At 34.6% G+C, this 18,416-nt stretch overlaps 4 protein-coding genes across 4 annotated transcripts; 2 read left to right on the top strand and 2 right to left on the bottom strand.

The window, feature by feature from the left end:
- Positions 1-3,673: 3,673 nt before the first annotated feature.
- On the bottom strand, positions 3,674-8,948 carry LOC101208746 (receptor kinase-like protein Xa21). Its single transcript, XM_004150177.3, has 5 exons — positions 8,289-8,948; positions 8,103-8,174; positions 7,367-7,726; positions 4,345-6,354; positions 3,674-4,268 (listed from the first exon to the last, which is right to left on the bottom strand). Exons 1-5 carry the CDS (start codon positions 8,836-8,838, stop codon positions 3,916-3,918), a joined length of 3,345 nt encoding a protein of 1,114 aa, XP_004150225.2. The 5' UTR covers positions 8,839-8,948; the 3' UTR covers positions 3,674-3,915.
- A 3,045-nt stretch (positions 8,949-11,993) lies between these two features.
- Positions 11,994-13,870, top strand: LOC101207040 (60S ribosomal protein L11-1). The gene is made up of 5 exons (XM_011659316.2): positions 11,994-12,150; positions 12,267-12,374; positions 12,473-12,515; positions 12,637-12,832; positions 13,391-13,870. The coding sequence occupies exons 1-5, from the start codon at positions 12,148-12,150 to the stop codon at positions 13,587-13,589; spliced, it is 549 nt and encodes a 182-aa protein (XP_011657618.1). The 5' UTR covers positions 11,994-12,147; the 3' UTR covers positions 13,590-13,870.
- Positions 13,871-14,064: 194 nt separating this feature from the next.
- Positions 14,065-15,534, bottom strand: LOC105434499 (the record flags this gene model as incomplete). The annotated part of the gene is made up of 3 exons (XM_011650203.1): positions 14,065-14,585; positions 14,879-15,228; positions 15,401-15,534. Coding segments are annotated over 3 exons (798 nt in total), but the record flags the coding sequence as incomplete, so codon positions are not given.
- On the top strand, positions 15,489-18,399 carry LOC105435876 (pentatricopeptide repeat-containing protein DOT4, chloroplastic). The gene has a single exon (XM_011659306.2). The coding sequence runs from the start codon at positions 15,752-15,754 to the stop codon at positions 18,365-18,367; it is 2,616 nt and encodes an 871-aa protein (XP_011657608.1). The 5' UTR covers positions 15,489-15,751; the 3' UTR covers positions 18,368-18,399.
- The last annotated feature ends 17 nt before the right edge of the window (positions 18,400-18,416 follow it).

Raw genomic sequence — 18,416 nt, 5'->3', positions numbered from 1 at the left:
CGTTGAAGTATAGTGTCAAATTAAACGGTTGGTTAATAATGTTATTTGAAAGTGTCAATTCAGGACGGTGTTTGACTTCTTGGATTCACGACAAATTCGTTTGGAGTTAAATTCTCTATTTAACTTAGGATTGGTGTGTTGGACTTTGTATGATCAAGAAACTTAAGTAACCTACTACTGGACTCTATATTATATTTGAAATGTATTGATTGTACAATTTCTTGACACTCTTCAAAAGATGTTCTACACAAACACAATATTGTACCGATGGAAACACATCTAAAACACCTTTCGAAATACTTATATTTCTATCATAAATAATAACCAATCGCTCTCGATCTCCAAAAGAAAGTTTTAATTGTTCAAAAAACCATTTCCAAGAAGCTATCATTCTCTGAATCCACTATCTTAAATGCAAGAGGAAAAATTTTACTATTATCATCCATAGTTGAGGTCGTTAACAATGTTCCATCATACTTACACTTTTAAAATGTCCCATCAACTGCTATATTTGGTCTACAATATCTCCAACCTTCAATTGATGATGTAATAGTCATGAAACAATATTTGAAATGACAATTTGCATATATTTCATATGCAGTAAATGAACCTACGAAAAAGAAACAAAATAGAACAATCAACTTAATAAAAGCACTAAATAGTAAGTGTGTTCATCATACAAACTGATATACAACATAGCTAGTATACCAACTATACAAGTAAAATAGTGAATGAAAACATATAATCAGTATTGTGTACATCATACAATAAGTATACTTCATAATAGGTGTATCGATAAACTAATATAAAAAAATGAAATAAATTGGACAAGATACTAAATTAAGTGGAAGAAAACAAACATAAATTTATTTCTGTTAGTTTTGAAAAGAACTTTGGAATCAAAGTATAAGAATCATCGACATCTCCTTTTAACAACTTCATAAAAGATTCATTTGCTTCCAAGCCTTATAATAACTAAAAAACTCCATAATTCATACACGTATGGTGAATGATATCTTTTGGTGTTGAATGAGAATAATTATACCTCAAATAATCAATTATACATTGAATACCAAATTCTGAAGATGCTTGCTTATGAGAAGAATGAACAATCATTGAGCAACTATGATCACTAACGTATTTTCGAATCATCCATAATTCACTTCTTTTATAACGCGATGCTCTAACAAACCAAAGACAACCATCTTCATTACATCCCAACTCAATAGATCTTTAATTAGATCTTAATGTCTTAAACTCAAAATTAGTTTTGACAGGTCTAAAGGGGAATGACTTCGACAAAATTTCTTTACTACAAAACAAATCTTTCTCCTTAAAAGCCAACTCATCGTTAGTATTAGTAATATCAACATTCTTAAAAATGCTAATTCACATCCTAAATCAGCCTCAACTATGGAAGAAGAAGAACCAATTGACACATCCAAAACCGTGTCTATAGAATGAGCACCTAAAGGATATCAGATAGATTGATCCTTAACCAATGTCAAGAACCAAGTCACATCTTTATTTTCAACAATATTAAGAACATGTAAACACCATTACTACCTATAGGCAACAAAACTGAAAGTTCAATACATGACTCAATCTGAATTTCAGTACATAAGTTCACAAAAGTATCAAATGATTATATCACTCCATCAACCAAAACACAATTTGTTTTGTAATCCACATAGCATTGTTGCTCATCCCATTGACCACTATGAAATACAATGACTGCAAGCTTAACCATAACTACAATGAACTACATTCATTTTGAGAGAATAAAAAACACGTAGTAAGTGTATTAGTCAACTAATACATATAATATAAGTACATCAAATCACTGACATAAAAAACTGATACAAATTTAAAAACAAAAAAACAAAACTCTGCAAAGTCTCATTCGGTAAAAGAGATGAAAAACAAATAAAAGAGATGAGGAAGAACAAATTGTAGCCTTAAGTTCTGATAGATGATGATCGATTCACATAAAAAGAAAAAAAAGATGATGATCAAAGTCCCTTAGCAATTTGAGACACCAAAATATAGAAAAGAATATAAGGGCTTTAAAAAAAATATAGGAAGAAATACATACCTGAACAAGAATAGTGGATAAGAGGAAGGAAAATATGAGGAAAAGAGACATAGGAGAAACCAAGAACGGTGGAGATTGAAAGACAGAAAAGACCACAAAGAGAAAGAACGAAAAAATGACCGAAAGAGGAAAAGGAAGAGAAAATAGTGGAGATTTAAAGAATGACATTTTTGGAATAGCGAAAAAAATTAAAGTAGAAAATAACAACAAAAAAAATTAGAAAGTTGCTATATTTGCAAAATTGAAAAACTCGGCGCTAATATTGCTAAATGATATTTGTGTTGTGCCACCGAGTACAATTTTCTTTAATTAAATTATATGTTTATATAATAGTATTTTTTTGGATAACTTCTTGGAAAGAAAAATACTTTTAAAAATTAGCAATAGCTTATAGCTCGATTGACATATGTGTTCGAGATTAAAAGGTCCGTCATTCAAAATTTTTACTCCTGATTAGGACAAAAAAATATCAGAACAAAACTGTTTTCTCTTAATTTTCTTTTGAAAATTTTAGTAATTCAAAGTAGGTTTATCAAATGGTTTGAAATTAATTATCAAAGTATTTTATTTTATTTAAGAATATTTGGATTAAAATAAAACAAGTCCCAAAGGTAAGAACCTGTTTTAACTATTATTATATACTTTAACTAATTTTGATTAGAAATACAATACAACATATTTATAAACAAATAAAATGGTATTTTCTTTATTTTTTTTATTAAAAATCTTAAACTTTACTTTAATCTCTCCAAGAATTTGATACTCATAATGAAAATTGTAATTCAAATTTTGTGAAGTGAACTAAGTTAATAATAATATATGTGAATATTTCAATATAATAATGAGATTATTACTAGAAAGTCATGAACCTTATCTCTATAAGAATTTGAAAGAAAGTGCTGCTTGCACCAAAAGCCATTTCTTTGAAAAAGACTTCAAAATTACTCATCCTTCAAAATCAATTTTATTACTGTAAATGATGTGTGATGAGATATATGTTTTGAAATGATTTCAAGTAAGATAACTTTTTTAAAAAATATTGATCAAGTTTGATTGCGGAGTGTCTCAATTTAGAACAAGATTTCCAAATCATGCTTCTAGATATTTGATCTAAGAGGTAATCTAATCATAACTTTCTCTTTGTTGATTTAAATTAGTATAAGTATGTGTTAGTTTCTTATTTCAAAGGTTTTTGCTACGTTAGTAACTTAGATCTTTGGATTGAGGATTATGATTATCTTATCAATAAGAATTGTGAAAAAGACTATAATTTATATGACAATTTTATCAAATCCATAAGGATTATGTATGAGATTTTGTCATGTAAGTGATATCTGTAGACTTAACTTTTTAAAAAGATTAAACGGTAGAGTAAATGGAACATAAGTTTAATTAGTTTAATAACGATTTGGTTTTTGTTTTTAGTTTTTGAAAAATAGACTTGTAAACTTTACTATCATTTTTTTTACTACATACGAACACCAAAGATATAGCCACTATATGTAATTAGTTACTCTATTGCTTTCATTTATTATTTAATGGTAAATTGGATTGGTTGCAATTTTTAGGAAGCATTAGTGAGGCAACCTGGATAATGTTGGTAAATTATATTTATATACATGAAATCACACATCTTGAAACATGTTGATGTCCTAAAAACTTTCTTAGCATTAACATTGTTTGCTCTATATATGTCTTAGGCTTACTTAACTTCTACTACTTTTTTAACTACTTAAAAAAGTATTTATAGATATGCACGAAAAGTCTTTGTAAGTATACTTAAAAAGTGATCAATCCAAACCGGTCGTAGATTTACAACATCATTGCTCTGAATATGTCAAAATCATTGCCTTGATCTTGTTGAGTGAGTTGAGAACATCTTTGCTACTTGCTCTCTTCTCTGGTGATTCTGCTGTGCAAGTCAAGGCCAATAGCATGATGGATGAAAGACATTCACTTGCATAGTTAAAGCTTTTATCATCATTTAGCAGATCTGGATCTACAACATTGTTTATTGAGTGAGGATATGCTTTTGCTACCCATTCTCTTAAGCTCATTTCTCCTGCAGAAAACATTTCATCTGTTGGCTTCTTTCTTGTGAATGTTTCCATCAGCAGAATGCCATAGCTGTAAACATCACACTTTCTAGAAACAATTCCATCCAATCCCAATTCTGCATTCAGCACAACAAAGAAGCATGTTATACGGTATGCAAACAAAAAACTTGGACATTTAAGATCTATTGTTACCTGGAGCCATATATCCCACAGTTGCTAAAGTTATAGTTTGTGTTATAGAATCTCCTCCCCCCAAGAGTTTTGAAATCCCAAAATCTGTCAAGTGTGCAACCATATCTCCATCTAACAGTATATTGTTAGGTTTTAGATCACAGTGAACTATAGGTTTCCCATAACCATTGTGAAGATAATCCAGGGCTAAAGCAACATCAATCACGATATCCAATCTCTCTAACATATTCAAGCCACAATCATGATTATACAACCACATATCAAGATTTCCATTTGGCATATATTCTAGTATCAATGCTTTGAAATCCACGCTGCTGCAGCTTGTAATGATTTTGACAAGGTTTCTATGGCGTATGTTGCACAAAATCTCACACTCTAATTCAAAACTCTTGTTTGCATCTTGAGTTAGCAAATCGAATATCTTAACTGCAGCAATTGTTCCATCTGACAGTGTTGCTTTATAGACTGATCCAAAGCTCCCTCGACCTATCAAGTTGCTTTCACTGAATCCGTCTGTTGCTTGTGAAAGTTCTTGGTATGTGGTTCTTCTCCACGCAGGTTGATAAGGTAACGGGGTATCTTCTCGTACTTGTTCTTTCTTCCGATGCCGATATGTCATAAAAAGTAGTAAGAGTATCAGAGAAAGCATGGCTAACAAGATAGATGGAAGAATATATACCAGTTTATTTGTTTTCCTCCCTGAGCCCTGAGATGTCTTTGTCGTGCAAGGTGCAACTTGGAATCTAGAAGAAGCTGAACAAAGTCCAATATTTGATATGAATGACTGGGCTGAGAAGTTGGAAAAAGGCCCTCCATTTGGAATTTCTCCTTCTAATTGGTTAAAGGAGACATTAAATTGCTCAAGATGAGAGAGTTTCTCCAAAGACCTTGGGATGACTCCTGTTAAGTTATTACTGGACAAGTCCAAGATTTCCAAGTTAACCAAGTTGCCAAATGAGTCTGGAATAGAGCCTTCAAGTTCATTATGTAATAACGAGAGATTAACCAAGTTTATGAGTCCTCCAATGCTACTTGGGATTTCACCAGAGAGTTGATTCTTGGAGACATCTATATCCAATACAACTTCAAGATTTCCAATCTCTACTGGGAGAGATCCACGTAAAGAATTTGATGATAGATTTAGATGCAAGATGTAAGAAAGACTCCACAAAGAAGATGGCATTGTAGAATTTAAGTTGTTGGAGCCTAATGACAGAGTTCTTAAAGCTGAAAGATTATCAAAACATTCAGGTATTGCTCCAGAGAGCTTGTTATTAGCCAGATATAACTCATCCAAGTTCTCTAGTTGACAAATTTCTGCAGGGATATTTCCTTCTAAGCTATTGTTACTAAGATGCAAACCTTGAAGTTGTTTTAGTTTTCCTATTGAAGTAGGAATGGTTCCAGTTATTTGGTTGTCATCCATTACTAGGACTATCAAGGATCTTAAGAAGTTACCAATATCTTTGGGAATCATACCCTTAATTCCAGTGTTTACCATTGAAAGATATTGAAATGAACTAGAGAAGTTTACAAAGGAACTGGGAAGGAAGATATTCAGAGGATTGTGTGATAACTCCAATCGAACCAAGCTTGTTAAATTGGTCAAAAAACTGAAAATGCCCCTTTCTGATGGGGGAGATTCAGTCGTGAAGTTGTTGAGCTCCAAATTTATCCACCGGAGGTTTTCAAATCGACCAAAAACGTTGGGAATCAATCCAGAAAACGAGTTATCTCCAACATCAAAAAGAGTGAGCATAGAAGAATTGGTGATAGATTCAGGAATGGTTCCAGTGAGTTCGTTTCTTCCTAACATGAGTTGGACAAGATTAGGAAGTCCAACACCGAGGTCTGCTGGGAGAGTTCCAGAAAGTTGATTCTTAACTAGAGCAATGGTATTCAATTTTGAAAGGTTGAAGATTGTTGGTGGTATTGTGCCATTGAAGAAGTTCTCTTGCATTGCCAAATATTCAAGGTTTTGAAGATAACCCAATTCATAAGGTATCTCACCTGTTGCATAAATAAAACATGAAATCCACGTGTGTATACTAAAACTTCACATATGAAAGATTCAAATAATATATGCCTCACACACTAATTATTGTAGGATAAACAAATATTTATTTGTGAACCGTATTTGTAACTTTTTTCTGTGAACAATAAAAGTTAATTTACATCATAAAAGATGAACTTTATGAATGTTAGAGGTTATCTAGGCAACGTCCAAGCTAATGGTGGACTTGGGCCCAAAGAAACCCTGGGAGTCCACATGTCCCAAAAGAGGAAGATGTGGCCTTATACTTTGGGTTGGTCCAACTGAACTTGCTCGATTTCATTAAAAGGGACCAAAAACCCTACAACCTCAGCGCCCACACCTCTATTGATACAGCCAACATTCTGCATGTCCTTAGCTGAGATTAGACTATAGACTCTATGACATTAGACTCCATAACTACACATCTATTGACATGACATTAGTCTATGACATTAAACTATAGATTATAGACTCGGCAACCACACCTCTATTGACATTAGACTCTATGACATTAGCTTATGACATTAGACTATAGACTATAAACTCGACAACCACACTTTCTATTGACATTAGACTCTATAACATTAGACTATAGATTATAGACTCGGCAATCACACCTCTATTGACATTAGACATAGACTATAGATTTTATGTTTATGGTCCAATGTTAGACTCTATGAATACTCCATTTTGTTATCTCAAGGGTAAGCAATCTTAGCATCCATAATGAAATTAAACGCTTTTGTACTTAAGCAGAGCAACATCAATGTGAGTTTTCTAGGTCAATTTGGACCAAGTGCAAAGCACCCACCAATAATGAACTTTTGCTATGTAATATGGGATATTAACAACTTATAATCTATGAAATAAACAAGCATCCAACATAACTTCATCTTCATAACTTGACATACTCATAATTCAAAGCTAAATTAGTTTTGGAAGTATATGAGCAAATACAAAGTTGAAAAAGTGGGGTTAGAAGAGTACCTGACAAATAGTTGACCCCAAGGAAGATTTGTTTTACCCTGGTAAGGTTTCCCACATTTCTAGGTATACTTCCTGTGAATTGATTATATGCTAATGCTACATCTTCAAGATTTTCACATTTCCATAACGTAGAAGGAAGTTGGCCAGATAACTGATTATAAGACAAATACAATCCTCCAAGTGATGGAAGATCTTCACAAATGTCATCAGGAAGTCCACCAATGAAGTTATTTCCTGATAGACCTAATATTACTAGAGAAGAAAGGTTGAAAATGAACAGAGGAATTGGCCCTGAAAATAAATTAAATTCAATGTCTAATGTCCGCAGGCTTTGAAGAGTTCCAATCTCTGTTGGGATTTCTACAAAACAGAAATCAACTTGGTTACAATACAAGATTTACAATAGTCAAGCTGCACAGTCTACTCTTTGACCAAAAATCAGTTTATAAATGATGAACAAGTCATTTGGATAATTATATCATAGTCTACAAGTAGTTTGTTTTTTTTTTTTACGGATAATTTTTACTGTCATAGTGTCAATTGTCCCAAAGTTCAAACCATCATTAATGATGCACAAAGGACAATATTGATAATTAACACACTATTAATGCACTGTAATAATAGAGCGAAAGATGCTTTGTCATTTTAGAAAACTGAGGCAAACAACATCAACCATCCAAAATTTAAGTCATCCCTAAAAAGTCCAATGACGAGGTCAAAACTCAATTTGTCTTACCTGTGAGCTGATTGCTATTAAGATACAAATCTTGAAGCAACGTCAGATTTCCAATTTCTCTTGGAATGCTCCCTATAAAACAAGAATAAACTTTTAACCACAAGCCCAACAAAGCAAAGTTGGAACATATTTGGAATCTTCCTGGCTGCCCTTCTGTCTGAGCCAGGGAGTTGTGCAGAACCTTACCTGAAAGCTGGTTTTCTTGCAGATTAAGCATTATAAGTGAAGTTAAGTTGAAAAGGGAGGTAGGAATAAGGCCAGAGAATTGATTGCCGTAGAGATACAGCTCCTCCATTCGTGGCAATCGCCCTATCCACGTAGGAATCTCTCCACTAAAGTTATTGTTCCCAAGACTCATCATTTTCAACCTAGGCAAATTGGTGAGCTCAATAGGTAAAGGATCATGAAAGCTGTTGTTCTTGATAGTAACATAAGTGAGAAAAGAAAGAGTGCCCACTTCAGGAGGAAAGGTTCCTGTGAGACCCATGAAAGAAAAGTTTAAGCTTGTTACTCGTTTATGCTTTACACCACAAATTATGCCAACCCAGTTGCAAACTGATGTAGTTGCAGACCAGTTGTTTGTGGTAATGCCAAAGGGGTCGCTTGTGATGTGGGCTCTGAGAGCAAGAAGAGCTGCTTGGTCTGTGGTGATGTTTTGAGCGAAGGCCATGGAAATAGTGGCAATTACAATGTATGAAAAGAATGCTAGAGAAGAAAAGAAGCAATTCTTCTCCATGGTTTTGGAAGAGTTGTTGATATTCAAGTGTTTGTATGTGACATTGATATATAAGAGCCACTTAATTGTGCTATGTTATGAAAATTGTTGGTTGAGGAATGATTGTCAAAACTCAGACTGCATTTTCATTCTTCCATGTGATCAGTGGAATCTTTTCATATAAATTATAGTCATCAAGTGATGCCATCTGTGTCTGAATGCATTGACTTGAGGATTTATATACAATTTGGCACCCATTACTTTTGAATGATTTTTGGCTTTTTCCTTCTTGGCCAGATAGAGGATAAGTTTGGCCATTGGTGCATTCTTTTTAAAAGTCAAACTTCTTTTATACACTTCTTCGATTATGTGATTAAAATTTATGGTTTCATCCCTATTATTTTAATTATTTCATCATCATCATTATTATGGTCAAGCAATGATCATACCAATCATCTTCTGCAGTAGAAGAAACAATGTGAAAAGGTCAAATATATATTAATATAATCATGGAAAATCACAGGATTGAGTTGGCCCAAGATATGGATATGGCAAATTTCCAGCCATTGCTCACTTTGCCCCTATTTCAAGGTCCTAAATATTGCTGATTTACAACAATTTTTCTTTTCATTTTTTTGATTCATTATCTTGAAAATCTCATATACTTACTGTCCATCACTTAAAAAAAAAAAAAAAAAAAACTTTTTTATTGATTAACAGAAGCTCTAAGAACAACATTAACTATAGCTCAATGAGTTGGAGTTCATCCGTATAATTTATGTTTGTATTGATAAGATTGTTATTAAAGTTTTGTTATTTTAGTGATGATGTTTTCACACTATATCAAAAATCTTGACTTGATCCTCCTTTTAATTGATTTAGATATCAATATCTTCGTGTTCGTCAACTTTAATATGTGATACACTATTAAAGATTTCATAAATATCCTCAAGGTTAAATTAAGTCAAACGAATACTTTCATGGATAGAAAACTTGCATCAATTTTCTCATCAACAAAAAATTTAAGTTAAAACCACCGCTTTAATTTTATTTTACTATTGACAGAGAATGATAAATCATGAACATGACTAATCTCAATATATAGCTATTGTTGTAATTAACATACCATGATAGTCTAATAAATCTATAATGTCATATTGTTTTATTTGACTAGTTATTGTTTTCATACGTTGTAAGGAGAAATTTTTATTTTAAAAATTTGTGAGGTTATGTGGAATGTTATGTTTTAATTCATGTTTAAAATATGGATGTTGGAATATGTTGAAGTCTTAATTTTATTGAAATTTCGATGTTGATAGATATTTTGAGAAAAAAATTTAGAAACAAAAAATTCAAAAAAGTAAATTTAAGTAAGACAATAAATATTTTATTATTTTCAAATAAGTAATTAAGTAATGTTTATTATTCATATTATATTTATATTAGTGTCATTTTGATGTTTGTTTTTATGTGAACTGTGAGTTTTTCATTGAATTCATGGAAATGCAAAAATATTGACAGAAATATCAACATATTGATGTAAATGACTTAAAATTTTTGTTTTTATTTTGAATGCTAAAGAAATTTTGTGTAAAAATTGGATTAATGAAATTTTATTTTCTTTTATTTTTTTTGAATTTAAGGATGTTTATGATACTTTTGTTCAATTATTTTTTAAACAAAGCTTTTAAACGTTTCCAACCAAAACTAACATCTTTAACCATTTTCAAGAGTAAAAACATTTTTTAAACTTAAAGTTTAGGAATATTTTTGACACACCACTAAATTAATAGTTGATGGATATGTTTTATAATTTAGCCATCATATTACCAAAATAAACTATTGAATGAAAAATTATTTACACCATAACACTACTCCTTAGTATGATGTGCGAAAAGAACTGTGTTAAGAGTTCTATCTCCTAAGTGATAGAGTTATGGAATTTTGTAAATTATGTGATAATGAAGATGACTACGCAATAATACCAGTTATGCGAGATATCTTTGTGAGATGATAGAATATCTCATTGCAATTGTAGACATCCTAGGCGAGATGAGATATAATAAATGACATGATATTTATCTCATAATTAAAGAACCAAACATTTTATTATTGTTTTGTATTTAATATTCAACATAATCTCTATGTAACTACAAACGTTTACAAAATTAATTTTCCAAATTAATTCCAACCGTTCTATTTGCTTCCTTACATTATATAAATTCTTCAACTCCCTTCATTTGGGCGTGAGAATTTTACAAACAAATTACTCTCCTTGAAACAATATTTATGTGAGTTTTTCAAGCAAAAATGTTTATTTAAGGGTTGAGATTTTGATTAATTTTAGTGCAAACTTAACTGAAAAACATGATTGTTTTATCCTGTAAACGACAAGACATTTAAAATTAAACATCTTTGACGTATTGATAAGAGGCCTTTTGATGAGAAGATGATATAACATAAGGCAAACTAATTAGTACCTGAAGTTTCCGTAAGCTAATTCTTAGATGTTCTGATCATAACAGAAGGTGAGACATTAAGCCTACGACGAAGCAAAATACAAGTTTCACCGGATGAAATTCAAGGCAAAGAAGCATGCTTATTGTCTAGGATTCAGTCTGGGCGTTGAAACTCCTCAACACATCTCTCCTTCTAGGCGAAGTGCAGTAACAGAAACTGACGTAGAAAAACTCATCTTTCTCTTCTGAAAAGTTACAACTTGGGTGAAAATTTTGAACTTCTTGCACTCGAAAACATAGAGTTCATATTGACAAAAAAACTCGTGTCACTCCTGCTCTCGGTGATAACCCATTTGCAAATACCTCTCAATCTCTCTTGTACTCAGCCCCGGTTTTACTCTCAACGACGATCCATTTGCAAATACTATGGAACACAGTATCTTCTCTTTTTCCAATGTCTCTCGGCCTCGATTTCGCTGAAGAATGGAACAGAAGAGGATCATCGATTTCGAACAGATTTCACTGACGAATGGAATGTATGACGATCGCTGGAACCATGAAACGGATGCCTTGATTGGTCGTCGGGTGAATGGGTGGAAGTACGCCGGAGAAGATGAAGGACATTGCTTCCAAGTTGTAGAAGAAAAAAAAATCATATCGAAGAAGAAGGGGTAAATTTGTAACTTCACCTAACGAGTGAAGTCAGAATTCATTTGACATTTTTTTTAATGACATTTTGGATTATTAGTTTTTTTGGTTATCCGCAATAAGCGTAAGTTGAGTGACATCGGAGACAAACCCTAAAACCCTGCCTCCTCCACTTCGTCTGCTGTGACCGTCCCTCCCTCTGCCTCGGCTACCTCATCCGACAATGGTACCGTTTCTACTATCTCTTCATATTTACTTCATCTCTTATGATTGCTGTGTCATATTTGTAGAGGACTAGCTCATTGATTCATGTTTCTGACGGTAAACTGACGCAAATTTCAGGCTTCAGAGAAGAAGCTCTCGAACCCCATGCGAGATATTAAAGTCCAGAAGCTGGTTCTTAACATCTCCGTCGGTGAAAGCGGCGATCGTCTCACCAGAGCCGCCAAGGTTTCAACCCTTCTCCTTTAACGCACTGGTTTTTCCCCTTTATAGCTTCACCCTATTTGCATCCCGATTGATTTCTTGTATCGGTTATTTATTTGCAGGTGCTCGAACAACTCAGTGGCCAATCCCCCGTCTTCTCCAAAGGTGGGTATTTGATTTCGATTTTGTGCTGTTTTTTTTTTTTTTTAAAAAAAAAAAGACTGTTTTTACTCTTAGATCTGTTTTATTGTTTGTTTTCTAATTTTCGTTACTGGGAATGAAACAGCCCGTTACACCGTTCGGTCTTTTGGGATCAGGCGTAACGAGAAGATCGCCTGCTACGTCACTGTGAGGGGCGAAAAGGCAATGCAACTTCTTGAAAGTGGTTTGAAGGTTAAGGAATACGAACTCTTGCGCAGGAACTTCAGTGATACAGGCTGCTTTGGTTTTGGTATTCAGGAGCATATTGATCTTGGAATCAAGTTAGTTTTCAATACTCTTATTTCTTTCTTAATACTAGTGTTTTTTTTTTAGCTAAGGGTCTTTGTCCTCGCTTATGTCTTACTGGTTCATTTGGAAACTTATGGCCTACATTAAAACAATTTGAGAACACCCATTCTTTAATTATAGGAACTCAGCTGCCCTGATTAGAAATCTATCATTTGCCATAATCTGACGTAGCAGTGTGACATTTGTGGTTTAAGCGTAGCAAAATGTTTTAGAAAAACTTGTCTTAGAAGTTAGAATAGAAGCTGGAAACGTTTGAATTCACATTGTAATTTGTTTGTTGTGACATAGAAACATAGTTTACACATGAATGGACTACACCTATGGAATTGAGACTCGAAAAGTTTAAACATCTGATTATATTTGGTCAGAAGTTTTCCAATCGGTAAATGCTGTTTTGGCTGAAATTTATAAGCAAAGTAAAATCCTGATGGGTCTAGTTCTCCTGGCTGGTAAAGGTTACGTATATGCATTATTGAGCTTCATGGAGGCTGGTGTTTGACAAGTAATTGCTTTCTTTTCTCCATCTTTAGGTATGACCCTTCAACTGGTATATATGGTATGGACTTCTATGTTGTTCTAGAACGTCCAGGCTATCGTGTTGGTCGACGACGTCGATGCAAGTCAAGTGTTGGAATTCAACATAGGGTCACCAAAGAGGATGCAATGAAGTGGTTTCAAGTTAAGTATGAAGGTGTCATCCTTAATAAGTCTCAGAACATTACAGGCTAGATTAATCCCTCAATTTTGGTGGCTTCTACAGGTTTTTGTAGTTTTCCCATTTTTGTATCAGAATTTTATTTTCAAGGTTTGAAGACATTTATTGATTTTCCTGTATTTTATCTTCAAATGGAAGAAAAAGGATTTCCTCCTAATGAGAAAATTTGTTATTTTGTGACTTGAGTGGAAGTTCCCGTTTGTAATAGATGTACTATAAGGTTGCCTATCGATCCTGGCATCTAAATTTGAAATGCAAGCAGTGGTAACTGTCAGTCGAGCAAGATTACTAGTAAGCTGTTATGGTTTTTGTGGTTCTTATATCCCTAACATAAGATTATACTCGTGCAGTTGTTGATTGATACCAATTGGAATCTCGTTTCTGTGTCCATGTGCGCACTTGTATCTGTAGTTGTCAGGATTAGGGTGCTTCTATGGATGCAGTCTGCTTCACCGCAGCCGTTTTTGAACCTTAGAGAATACTGAATAATTTTTGGGAATTAAATTCTACTAGGTCGTTTTTGATTTAATGTATGACCAAAGGTTTTTGAATGCTATGATCCACTAGAAGACCAGCTTGCAATTTTGTTATAAAAAACATGTGAAACAAGTAGAAAGAGGATCGCCAAAGGAAAAAGGAAAAAAAAATGAAAATAGAGGAGAGCGATGGTTTCTCCTCAAAATGCCCTGACATGATTTAGGATCTCAGAATTTCCATGAGCTCATTTTTCTTCAATTTGGAGTAACCCTTAATTCCTCTAGATTTTGCTAGTGCTTTCAGCTCGGTAAGTTTCATATTCTCTGTACTTGGGAACTTCAACTCTCTGCTTTCAGCTATGGCCTGAGATGCATCAACTTTAAGAGGGATTGGTGATCTCTTCACAAATTTAGAGGGTGGTCGAACCAACTTGAAATCTGCAGCTGGTGGCGGTGAAGGATCATGCATTTCCTTCTCTTCAGACTTGCCTTTACTTCTCAACACTTTAGCTCCTGCCTTCTTTGAAGTTTTACCTGTCCATAGCTTTATTATTTAGTAAACATAATAGATAGAATTTTTTTAATCATACCTAGTGACAATGTATATTCACATGGAAGTGTCGACATGTTTCACAAGGTAACAACAATGATACTGCTAAATGTGCTTGATGTCTATGTGGTATGTGGTTGGGAATGGTGGTCACTTGTTTCTTGTGAGATGTTTGTAAACTGTAAATTTTAGTTCTTGTGAGATGCATTCATGGATTTAAAGGTGGACCAAATTTCCCACTAAAGCATTAGATGTGACAATAAAGAAATTAAATTACCTTTCAACTGCTTTCTTGATTCACGAAGGGTCTCTAGAATAGATGCATTTTCATCCTTGCGGGATTCTTCATCAATGGAGCTTGCCGATTCCTTAGCAATGGAAGTCTGAATCTTCCTGAACAGAGCAATTACTTCCTCCTGGTCATTGGTTTCTGATTTTTTTACGCTTTCCTCATCCTTAGGGGTTTCTGTTTTCCTCGAAGAAGATTCGCTCTTCCTTGCTTTTCCTGGCAGAGAGTTTCTACGAGGAGGTCGATTCCCGGCATTCCCATCTGGCCTACTTTTCGAAACAGATGGTTGAATGTTCTTACTGGGGTAAACATCTGCAACGTCTGCCAAATTTAACAAGCTGCATCAAAAATTAATCCCTCAGCTTGTGAGAAGCACACAAGATCTACAAATTCTGCAATAAAAAGTGTTGACAAAACTCAAATAAAATTTTCATTTTAAACATTTGGCTAAGCAAACAATGGATTTGCTAAGTTCAAGACTGGTTTTTGGGAGTTTCAAGTTTGTGATACCTTTCGAAGCGAACGTGGGTCTTCTTCTCAAAGAGATTAAATTGGGAAAACGGATTAGAATTCGAGGCAGGAAAACTACTGCTTCCATCTGATTTTCTCCAGAAAAATGAAATTCTATGAATATCCAAATTGCATCATATCCACAAGCTGTGTATGTTATATAGGTCGGTTTTCTTTAATGCCAATTCACTGATGGGCCATATAGCTTCTGAATATCGGGTTCCCACGTGGACATCTCACTATCCATTCTTTCTTTTTTTCATTTGTCTCTATTATTGCTTTCTCTTTCTATAATAGCAAAATTTCGTTATTCTTTATGTTGTTTCTTACCGAGGCTCCTCGGCGAAAGGCATGATGTTACTGGCAGCAAAAGCCCCTATAACCTTTTGGCTATCTCCGGCCGGGAACGATCATCGTGGCTCCGTGAACTTGAAATTCCGGCAATCTTTTCTTTTTGTCATACCCAGTTCGAAACTTTCCTTTTCAAGTTTGGCTTATGCCCCAGCATTGGAAACGAAAAGCTATATGGATGTTGAACTGGATAGTTCCCGCAAAATTGTCGAGTTTTGTGAAGTGGGGGATCTCAAAAACGCCATGGAGCTTCTTTGCAGTTCCCAAAATTCCAACTTTGACTTGGGTGCTTATTGCTCCATCTTGCAGCTATGTGCTGAACGAAAATCTATACGAGATGGAAGAAGGGTTCGTTCAATAATAGAATCTAGTGGGGTTATGATAGATGGAATCTTGGGGGTGAAACTAGTTTTTATGTATGTTAAATGTGGGGATCTAAAAGAAGGGAGGATGGTTTTTGATAAACTTTCTGAAAGTAAGATTTTTCTCTGGAACCTTATGATCAGTGAGTATTCAGGAAGTGGTAACTATGGAGAGAGTATAAATTTGTTCAAGCAAATGCTGGAGTTGGGAATAAAACCTAATTCATATACATTTTCTAGTATTTTGAAGTGTTTCGCAGCAGTTGCACGTGTAGAAGAGGGTAGGCAGGTTCATGGGTTGATCTGTAAATTGGGTTTTAATTCTTATAACACAGTCGTTAATTCATTAATTTCTTTCTACTTTGTTGGTAGAAAGGTTAGATGTGCACAGAAGCTGTTCGATGAATTGACTGACCGAGATGTCATTTCATGGAACTCTATGATCAGTGGCTATGTTAAGAATGGTTTAGATGACAGAGGAATTGAGATTTTCATAAAGATGTTGGTTTTCGGTGTTGATATTGATTTGGCTACAATGGTTAATGTGTTTGTAGCTTGTGCAAATATAGGCACTCTTTTGTTGGGTAAGGTACTTCATTCTTATTCAATAAAGGCTGCTACTCTTGACAGAGAAGTTAGGTTCAATAATACTTTATTGGACATGTACTCAAAATGTGGGGATTTGAACAGTGCCATCCGGGTTTTTGAGAGAATGGATGAGAAAACTGTTGTATCTTGGACTTCAATGATCACCGGCTATGTTCGTGAAGGTCTGTCCGATGGTGCAATCAAGTTGTTTGATGAAATGAAAAGTAGAGGCGTTGTCCCAGATGTCTATGCTGTTACAAGCATTCTCAATGCTTGTGCTATTAACGGGAACCTGAAAAGTGGGAAGATTGTACACGATTACATCAGAGAAAACAACTTGGAAACTAACTCGTTTGTAAGTAATGCTCTTACGGACATGTATGCCAAGTGCGGCAGCATGAAGGATGCACATGATGTGTTTTCTCACATGAAAAAGAAGGATGTTATATCATGGAATACTATGATCGGAGGTTACACGAAGAACAGTCTTCCAAATGAAGCTCTTACCTTGTTTGCAGAGATGCAAAGAGAATCAAAGCCTGACGGCACAACAGTGGCGTGCATCCTTCCTGCCTGTGCGAGCCTTGCAGCTTTGGACAAAGGTAGAGAAATCCATGGATATGCATTAAGAAATGGATATTCTGAAGATAAATATGTCACTAATGCAGTTGTCGATATGTACGTGAAGTGCGGGCTATTAGTTCTTGCCCGATCACTCTTTGATATGATTCCCAATAAGGACCTAGTCTCATGGACAGTGATGATAGCTGGATATGGGATGCATGGCTATGGTAGCGAAGCCATCAATACCTTTAATCAGATGAGAATGACTGGGATTGAACCCGATGAAGTTTCCTTCATTTCAATCCTTTATGCCTGCAGCCATTCTGGATTGCTTGATGAAGGATGGAAAATTTTCAATATTATGAAGAAAGAATGTCAGATTGAACCCAACCTAGAGCACTATGCATGTATGGTGGATCTTCTTGCTCGAACCGGGAATCTGGTGAAGGCACATAAATTTATCAAAGCGATGCCAATCAAACCAGATGCCACCATCTGGGGTGCATTGTTGTGTGGATGCAGAATACACCATGATGTCAAACTAGCAGAGAAAGTTGCTGAACGAATCTTCGAGCTAGAACCAGAAAACACTGGCTATTATGTACTCTTGGCAAACATTTATGCGGAGGCAGAGAAATGGGAAGAAGTTCAAAAATTAAGGAAGAAAATCGGACAACGCGGTTTGAAGAAGAATCCAGGCTGCAGTTGGATTGAGATCAAAGGCAAGATCAACATCTTTGTTGCTGGAGATTGCTCCAAACCCCAAGCTAAGAAGATAGAGCTACTCTTGAAAAGACTAAGAAGCAAGATGAAAGAAGAAGGTTACTCTCCAAAAACAGCGTATGCTCTGCTAAATGCAGATGAAAGGGAAAAGGAAGTAGCGCTTTGTGGACACAGTGAAAAGTTAGCCATGGCTTTTGGTATGCTGAATCTCCCGCCGGGTAAGACTATACGGGTGACAAAAAATCTCCGAGTTTGCGGTGACTGTCATGAGATGGCAAAGTTCATGTCAAAGTCTGCTTCGAGAGAAATCATTTTGAGAGATTCCAGTCGTTTTCATCATTTCAAAGATGGAAGTTGTTCGTGTAGAGGTTACTGGTGAATATAAATTGTTAATGGATTCATTACCTGTCACACCTAATTGGTACTTT

Source organism: Cucumis sativus, chromosome 1, assembly GCF_000004075.3.
Source record: "Cucumis sativus cultivar 9930 chromosome 1, Cucumber_9930_V3, whole genome shotgun sequence".
NCBI lineage: Eukaryota > Viridiplantae > Streptophyta > Magnoliopsida > Cucurbitales > Cucurbitaceae > Cucumis > Cucumis sativus.
This window is presented reverse-complemented; position numbering and strand designations above follow the sequence as displayed.

What these genes read in the sequence shown, in the direction of transcription:
- LOC101208746 (XM_004150177.3), bottom strand. Translation starts at nt 8,838, where the DNA reads ATGGAGAAGAATTGCTTCTTTTCTTCTCTAGCATTCTTTTCATACATT. An exon ending in TAATAGCAATCAGCTCACAG is followed by an intron (nt 7,727 to 8,102) that starts GTAAGACAAATT and finishes TCTGTTTTGTAG; the next exon opens with AAATCCCAACAGAGATTGGA. An exon ending in TGTGGGATATATGGCTCCAG is followed by an intron (nt 4,269 to 4,344) that starts GTAACAATAGAT and finishes TGCTGAATGCAG; the next exon opens with AATTGGGATTGGATGGAATT.
- LOC101207040 (XM_011659316.2), top strand. An exon ending in GTCTCACCAGAGCCGCCAAG is followed by an intron (nt 12,375 to 12,472) that starts GTTTCAACCCTT and finishes ATTTATTTGCAG; the next exon opens with GTGCTCGAACAACTCAGTGG. An exon ending in ATCCCCCGTCTTCTCCAAAG is followed by an intron (nt 12,516 to 12,636) that starts GTGGGTATTTGA and finishes GGAATGAAACAG; the next exon opens with CCCGTTACACCGTTCGGTCT.
- LOC105435876 (XM_011659306.2), top strand. Translation starts at nt 15,752, where the DNA reads ATGATGTTACTGGCAGCAAAAGCCCCTATAACCTTTTGGCTATCTCCG.